At 35.3% G+C, this 9354-nt stretch overlaps 1 protein-coding gene across 1 annotated transcript; it reads right to left on the reverse strand.

The window, feature by feature from the left end:
- Positions 1-2799: 2799 nt before the first annotated feature.
- LOC144436176 (uncharacterized) lies at positions 2800-8219 on the reverse strand. Its single transcript, XM_078124887.1, has 2 exons — positions 8081-8219; positions 2800-7052 (listed from the first exon to the last, which is right to left on the reverse strand). Exon 2 carries the CDS (start codon positions 7045-7047, stop codon positions 5254-5256), a length of 1794 nt encoding a protein of 597 aa, XP_077981013.1. The 5' UTR covers positions 7048-7052; positions 8081-8219; the 3' UTR covers positions 2800-5253.
- Positions 8220-9354: the final 1135 nt, after the last annotated feature.

The raw sequence follows: 9354 nt of genomic DNA on the forward strand, positions 1-9354 counted from the left end.
CCTTGTCTTATTCTAAGTAGAAATGTTAAGTGTTAAGTGAGACAATGTGGGAAGACTGCGAGTTCATTATTTTTTTATAAAGTTTTTATAAAGCTGTTCCTTAATTATGGCTGCTCAGCCTCTGATGTACTTTTGGGAAGTCTGATAAAATGTATTCACCTAGGGTGTACCACTGTTAACACACTACAAGAATATACATTTTGTAGATTCTATTTACCAGTTGATAATTTTTGTTTTGCCAAAATTAGTGTTACTTACATGCATGTTTTTATTTGTTGCATCTTAGAGTAGAAACTCAAGATGACTTTAGAAAAAGCAGTGTCAACATAAAAGTACAAAAAACAGAAAGTGGACAAAGAAAGCAAACTCCAGCAGGACAAAAAATGGAACACATGCAGCACAGCAAAGCAATAAAGCAAAGACTGAAAAAGATAGAGAAATTGCTGAAGAGAAGCAAGCCAAACGCCTAGCAAAGTTGTATGGCAACTTTAAAAAGGATGAAGGAACAGGCCTACTTTCAAAGGTACTAGTAACTTTTTTAATCTGTTAGTGTATAAAATCAAAACAGAGCAATATAATTGCCCAAGAGGAGCAAATATTAAAAAGACACAAGACAGTTGGCATTTCTATAGGGACAAACAATAGATTCTTTGTTTGTAGCATGTAACTGTTTATTAGAAACAAAAGATAAAATGAACTGTGTACCTCTCCCTTCACATTCATAACAAACATTTCTTTTGTTAATTGATTGCTCTTGGTTCTTTCTTTGCAGTGACTTTCAGGAACCAATGGATATTGATTGATCTGATTCTGATCCTGATTCTGCCAAAGTGATGATGTAAACTGCCAAAGTGATGATGTAAACTGCCGAAGTGATGATGCTAATGATGAACACAATGGCTTTAGCTTATATAATGACTGAAAGTGAAATAATGTCAGACTCTGAAACTCCAGCAACTGTTGAAAGCCAAACTCAAATTGCCAGAGCTCTTTCACATGTATGATGTAGGTAATTCTTTAGATTTGATTTGAAGAACCCCATCATTAAGGGACATATATTTTTTGTCTTCTAATCAATGGATGAATACAGGTACTATTGTTAAACTCAGGTATGTTGGTACTGTCATTTCACTACAGACATGTCTCAAGCCTTTTAGTTATTTTGGAAAAAAGCAATAAAGTTGCTTCTTGTTTTCATTTAATTCTTCTTCTGCATGATTTACTGGTTGCAAAAGTATGTGCCCGTGTGTGTAGTATGTACATACATACATATATGTGTATCCCCTAAAACATGTAAGTGAACAAACTTTGTGAGTTTGTGAAACTGACATTTTTTAAATATGTTTCAGTGGGAACAAGCATTCAAATCAAATATGGTCAGTCCTGATATACATTTGTATGTCAAATATATTTCCCCAACGTGTATAAGCATGTTTTAAGTGTCAAAATTAATATGGTTTAAAACATGCTTAAAACTAGTTTCAAATGAGTTGACTAAGGACTTCTGACAAGTTTAAAACATGAATGAAACACTCAAAACTGATCAGACTTGTTTTGAATTAGTATAGAACACTTTTTAAACTAGTGGATTTTTAGTAAGGAATTCCCCTTTTGCAGTGTGCCAATGATACCTGTCAGAAGTCTGCTTATAGTCTTTCAGCAGTTTGTCACAATGCTGTCAGAAGGCTGTTGTTAGTCTGTCAGGTCTGTTACTGGTCTTTCAAATGTCTGACGATAGTCTTACATAAGTCTGTTATAAAGCAGTTGAATGTCTGTCAGGTATTTACCTGAGCTGTTGAGAGCTGTTCTCTGCAGCTCAAATCTAATTATGTATGCACAAAAATCAGCCTTCCGGCAGCTAACTGTCAGAAGTCTTTTTGAGAGCTGCTGCAGCTCAAAAACAGCTGTCTCATTTCGGTAAGGGGATATTATACGAGCATTTGCGTTGGTGCATTGCCGCCCGCAATACTATATAGATAACACATCGAAATGTATGTACAAGATACACGGATAATATACTGCATGTAAACTCTATCATGCTAAATATTGCCTTTTAGTGTGACGAACTGTTTCCATTTACAACAAAGTCAGCCTCCACAAAGTGAAGAAGCCAAAGCTAGCAAAGGTCAACATAAAGGACGCGTCGCGTCGCCGTCGCTCAAACATTCTTTTTCGATGTGCCACTTTGCTTAGAAAGCACTGGAGTGAATTGAATACCACTGAACACGACTACACAACAACACATTGTAAAGACATACTAGTACCAGACAGGACACGACACTATAGAACACAACTTTAATACCAATTCTTGTTTAAAAGTCTGTCTTGATCTTGTGTAGGTGACCTGATCATCATCGCCGTAACCACCCGTCGAACTTTCACTTGTACCGTCCGGTTCGAAGGAATAGGGTTCAATAACACCATCAAAGATGAAAGCTAGGCTGTGATCCTCTTCACTTGAAAAATCTGACGAACATTCGCCGTCCCGTTCGAAAGATACAGTTTCTAGAACTTGTTGTTGTGACTAAGCCTCCATAGAAAAGCATGTTAGGAAGGTGAAGTTCAAGGTTATGTGTTCCTACTATGACGACATAACAGGAATTCCGGAATGCTTTCATATGCAAATATAAATACTCGCTCAGCAGAGGGTGTCATGATTGTGGAACCAGCATGATTTCTAACGAGATTTTCACTATTCGTGGTCACTTTTTTTCTCCTCAACGCTATAGAAATGTGTTAAGTGGCTATTTTGTATTGATTTGATGAAAAGTGAAAAATAGAATTGCAGTGGCCCTTTAAAGAAAGTGCTTTATTTCATTCAGAAGTCACTTGAACATTATTATATCACTAAAAAGAAACAAGTGTAATGGGCATACTGATCACATACACAGATAATTCTTGGAGAGAATGTACAGCTAAATTTTGTCTGTTTGTCTGGACTAGTTGTCCATTATTTAGATAGCTCTAATAGAAATACTTGACTTTGTTAGTCATATAATATGCAATAAAATATAAATCGTCTGAGGGCAAGTAGAAAGTTAAAATTCAGAAGTACAATATCGTAGTAGGTTTGTTTCTGTTATAAATGAAATAATATGAAAACACACATTACAATAACCAGGTAAATGGGGTTGATACACTCTAATAGGAAATACAATATTCGTAAAGAGAGAGACTCTACTTATCTGCAAATATAACAACTAATATTTATTTGAGACTATATGGTATCACATCATCCTATTAACTTATCTTACACTTTAGACATTTGTTCACTGGGTGTTGATATTCCATGCGGGTATTTGTTTTTGAAATCAATACAATACGTTTTACATTTAATACAAGTCTTTGAAATGTGACAGCATAGTAGATAGATTGCTTCCCTTTTCAGATGTACAAACCAAAAATATATGGTTAATTGTTTGCTTGTATACAAAACTACACATCTTCAAATATCACATCTAAAAATAATATCCTTCATGTGTGTTATTGCATCACACATTATTAGCATGAACGAAGTGTTAAGACAGGAATTCGTTGTGTAAATTTAATTTTTTGTGAGTATTTGCTTGACTGATTAATAATGTAATTATAGTGAAATATATCAGTGACATATGTTTTCAACGGAAGCCCAACCAGCAAACGCGGCAACGTCTATTGATTAAATACATATATTGATAAACTGTTCTTGTAAATAAATATATTATCAATCAGCATATACCTTTTAGTATAATGTTGATCACGTATTTCACCATATTAGTCTAATAAAAGAGTACCACAATATCCATTTGTAGACATTCATACACGGAATGGGTCTCTGCAAAATGACTAGATTTGTTATCTTTATAATCATTTAATTTGGTGTCCTTTTATGAAACATGTTACAAAACACTGTTATAATTTATTGAGCCTCTTAACAGTATTTAATGAGTGGCTTGTAATTAATTATATAAATAGACACCTTCGTTTATAAATCTCTACGATATCTAGTGTTGTATTTTGTCCCACAACGAAGTCTTTGATTTCTGGAACCTTAAGACATCAAATAGGGGTAATGGTGCCTTACATAATGTATGTCCACAGGACTAGGCAAACAGTAAGAACACATACAGAAAATCAGGATGCAAACAACAGAACTACAGAACAATACACATATCTCGGTGTAACATTCAAGACAAATGGCTCTATGAGCTCCACAGCAACCAGATTGTCAGACAAAGCCAGCAAAGCTGCAAGAATCCAGTCACAGATATATTCGACAAAGATAAACAGTACTAAGATAAAGGAAAAACTCATGAATACAACACAGCTACCTATCCTGACATATGCTGGCGAAATATGGGGTGTTCTCCAAAATCAAACAACTTGGGACAAAACAGAGACAGAAAAATTCCATCTACGTTTTTGTCGCCAAATATTAAATGTCAGCAACAGAGTGAGCAAAATAGGATGCAGAATGGAACTTGGGAGAGAACCACTGATTAGTAGAATATACTACTCAGCAATAAACTATTACAAATACCTCAAGACATTAGACAATAACAACTTAGCCTATTATGCAATGAATGACATGGAGAACAATGATTACACAGGTTCATGGCTAACTACCTTTGAACACAATATACAATTATATAACAGCAAGAATATCAACAATTTAACAAAACAAGAACTATACAACTCAATTAGACAATATTATATCAATCAATGGAATGAAAATAACAAAAGGGAAAACTCTAAGTTACGTACATACAACAACTTCAAAAATTCCCTGGAACAAGAAGAATACATTAAAGTAATGAACAATAAACAACACATCAAAACAATAGCCAAATTTAGATTAAGTTGCCATCAACTTGCCATTGAGAAGGGTAGATATACAAAACCAAAAACACCAGTAGAAGACAGACTATGTACACATTGTAAAGAAATAGAAGATGAAAGACATCATCTAATTCATTGTAAATTATATACAAAACAAAGAGAAAAAATGTTTAGTATTATCACTACCCTCAACTCAAACTTTATAAACTTAGATAGAGGAGAGCAATTTAGATATATACTACAATCAAAACATAAGGATATTATAACCGCTCTCTACATATACCTGGATGACACATGTAGTCAATAGACACACACTAGAACTACTGTATACTTTAATATTTATATTTCATAGATCATTATTAACTTTATTTTGTTTAAATACCAAATTAGAAATGTAAAATTTTCTAAACGGCTAAAATAAAGTGTTATCTTATCTTATCTTATCTTACAGCAGACTGATGTATCAGAGTCATCTGATGTATCATAGTCCTCTAATGTAAATAGACGATGTGATACATCAAACTTCAATTGACAAATAGTCAACACTTGTAGATATGGACAACTCGTACCCAACATGTAAAGACATTTGCCGGTTATTCTTGTGAACGGTGATCCTGGTAAATGCAATTCTTCTAGATGACATTTAAGGGCCAGTTCTTGCAAACCATCATCACTTATCGTGTCTTCTCCGGGCTCTTCATTACGAAGGAAAATTGGGCCATGAAGCCCAGATATCTTTAGCTTTGTGAAATAGGGACGATGTAATGCGATGCTTGCGAGCAATCGGTTATCGATATAACTGTTATTTGTTGTGAGTTCACGGAGATTAGCACATGATTCGACTATGTCAATCAGCCAGGTTTTAACCATCTCACGATCGAAGATGTGTGAATCGTGAGATGACATACAAACAGGGTCAATATTATTATGACCCATTAAATTCAAACAATGAATCCTGTTTGATCTGGTTTTATCCTTGAACATTTCTAAAAGCTTATCTAGCGAAGCTTCATAGAAACAACATAGGCCCAAGGATGACAGATTTATACAGTGATCAATAATACATGACATGACGGTTTGTTCAAGGTCACGGCTGGGCGGTCGGTCTGTATTGCACGGAAAGTCAAGATTCTGCAATTGTGGTCCAAGCTGGGTAAACAAAGCCTGTACTGAGTCTACTTCGCAAAGGTGCATTGGGATACAAAGTTCTCGCAAACTCAATGGAAGATCAGAAATGTTAAAAGAATGGACATTAGAGGAACAGCCTCTTCTGCTCGGCATGAGTTTAAATGTTCTTGTGTTTCTAGGCAAATACAATATATCAGGGTCATCTTCAGTCCGGTGGAGTGCACTTGTTGAAATCACCATATTCTGTAATTGTTGGCAATGCTCTTTAAACGGCAGCATGACAAAATAGCTGTCAAAAGAAACCGGTAGGTCTGGGTGTGCACTCCATATGTCACCAAACTGAAGTATTAATGAAACCAAATTTGGGCAATATCGTGCTATGTATTCGAAAGTGTCTTGCTGGAGTCCTGCCTCACTGTCGACAACGAACACCTTTAAATTTGCACCTATGTATTTTACGGTATTGATAATGGCATCATCCCAGTCTATTCCGTTTGAGAGTTTACGATTATAACAGATATGCTCCAAATACTTTACGGTTAATTTTTTCAGATTGCCATTATTTTTAGCTACGTTTTCCATGCCATCTGTGAAGCTGCCTAACAGCATAGGCTTTTTGACACAGATCTTGAATTCCTCGAGATTACTACTTTTGATCTCAGAGATGAAATCGCATGATTCCATATCAGTGAACTCTATCTCAAGAACTTCTAGGTCGCTCTGCTTTTTAAGTAATCTCTTCATTAACCCCTCACGTTTAACTTTCCCACACTTGATCCAGTTTGGTATTAGTTTGTTATAGGGAAATCTAAAATTACTAATACGGAGGCTTCTTAACCTGCACGGAGTCTCGGCAAGACCTTCTATCACCTCATTAGTTACTTCTGGATGTAGTAATAGGTTGACATGTTTTAACTCTGGAACAAAGAGACACTTGTTGATGACAGGTACGTATTCTTTAGTGATCATGTCACGTTCAGACAACCTTTGCAATACGACCTCTTTCAGCCTGGTTGGTAATTTTTCCCTGACCACATCACATAATATTGGTAGGTGGTCGATTAGAGATTTCAGAGCCAGATCTTGCATTCTTCCTATCATAATTTCTGTAAAAGAAATATCCTGTTAAATATTTAATGATGACAAGCCAAGCAGGCCACAAAAATGTCGATGTGGCCCGAAACATATTTTTTTTACACTAATTTTACCATCACTTAGAAATATCCTTTATTTTCTTTTTTGCAAAACTTAGACAATATAGGTAAGTAAACAATTCATACGCACTTTATTCATACCATGTCAGTCTGAAGGTTTGTGCAAAGATTATCCAATATTTACAACATGCCGATATAGGAGAAAACATTGCCACCACCCATGCCCACCCTGAACACAATGGTATGCTGCGTGGAGAGGAAAAGTATATAAAGGGGAATTTTGACCGTTTGTCAACCCTGAAAATAAACCTCAGACATAAATCCACCATATAACACGGTGCGATAGGATGTCACATCTGTGTATGGGAACAGTAATCAGTAGCTTGACCTCAATTCCAAAAATGAAAGAATAGCCTTGTATAACATAGATCAATACAACCATGGAATGTAGTTTACCTAGCTGACATACGTATGCCAATATAAAAGTAAGTAGGCAAGACGTGGACAGTTTAATAACAAGGGTTAAAAGGTCAATGGCTATACGTAGACGGAAATAAGCCAGCATTGGTGGCTGCTCACGAATAAAATGAATGTGGAAGACTAAAATAAGACAAGGGAAAGCGATTGGTATTAGGAAAAGGAAAAAATGAACTTAATTAGATTAGTATACGTTTGTTATGTAGGTAAATAGTGGAGATTTTGTTTTTATAGATGACAGGAAATGTTGGATACTGTTCTAAGCGCATAATGTAATTAGTTGTCAATGACTAAACAAGGTAAACGGTAATACAAGGAATAACACATTAATCCTCGCGAAGATTTTAGTTACAATATGCCCCATGATCTAATACGTGATTCTATACTTTCCACATTTTGATCATGCCCCTCCCATGGCAACAATCACACGACAACAGGGGTTTGAAGTTACATGGTCATATACTTTTGAAGTTCAAAGAGAGTCTACAAAAACCTGAACTTACCAGAGAAATTGTGGTATATCTAATATTACCAATATTACCAGACAAGTAGAAGACAGTACGACCTCTTCACAATGGTGGAAATTAGGGCTACTGATTGGGCAGTGGTGAAGCATTCACTCACTTGTTTATCATTCTGTATGTTGACTAGTCAATGACGCAGTTTCCGCCCATAAAGTATTCATTCGAGTGGGGGCGCTCTATTTAACTATCACTTATCAGATATGTTGTGTGTGTATGGCCCATACACTCTTTACATAAATCAACGATAAAATAATCTTTATTTTTACTGGATATTTATTTACGTATAGAAACACTTGTCTCCCAAGAAGTCCAGTGAGGGCCATCCCTCATGGGTTCAATGTTAATACAGGGGAAACTTAAGTACATGTACCCGGGAAAACCTGCGTTGTTCGGTAGAGTCAAACTGAACGACACACTTCTTCTACTTACAGCGTAGTAAATTTGATCAAACCCTGAATGGATCGAACCCAAACTATGGCACTACTATCGCAGAACCAGGATCTCAGACGAACAATGTCTCAAGGCTTGAGAATAAAATGTGAGAAGATTGATAGTATAGTATATTTTATTTTGATATATGAAATAATGCTAAAATATATTACATTGTCTGAAATCAAAATATTGAATCAAATAAAAACCGCCAATATTGAAAACAAAATGGCATATATTGGATGGACAGTAACGATAACTTGTAAGAATAAACTAAAATAATGGCATCGTAATAAAACCATACAACAACAACATCTACAACTTATCGTAAAAATGTATGTTTGGCCTAGCAACTCTGGATTCTTTATAGAGATCTCGTATGAGTGTCTGCTACATCTACGGTAGACATGATGAACTTTCTCATCTGACCTTTACATTGAACTCTATGTTCAAGGTGAAATGATCCAAAATACTCAACGTGTTCTTGTACACTGGCCGTCCGATGAAATGCTTGGACCCGTTTCAGATACATCTGGCAAAACTGTAAGATATTGTAACACAATTATATGCATCACTTTATTTTATAACCTTCACAAAAAAGTTTGAATGACAACTATATTCGTCGAAAGTCAAAATGGGAATATGTGAATTTAAATGCCATCAATAAAGACTTGTAAGGTGTTTAAGAGGGGAGAGTTTATACAGAATTAAGTAGAATGTCCTTTTGTATAACATATGACATTAAAATGCTGTGGTGAATTAGTTAACAGTTTTGTTACATTACATTTCCTGTATGTAAGGCCAAAAAAAAATCTGGTTCTGGT

Source organism: Glandiceps talaboti, chromosome 6, assembly GCF_964340395.1.
Source record: "Glandiceps talaboti chromosome 6, keGlaTala1.1, whole genome shotgun sequence".
In the NCBI taxonomy this organism is placed as follows: Eukaryota; Metazoa; Hemichordata; class Enteropneusta; family Spengelidae; genus Glandiceps; species Glandiceps talaboti.

Bases quoted from the DNA above. Each gene is read 5' to 3' on its own strand.
- LOC144436176 (XM_078124887.1), bottom strand. From the start codon at position 7,047: ATGATAGGAAGAATGCAAGATCTGGCTCTGAAATCTCTAATCGACCAC.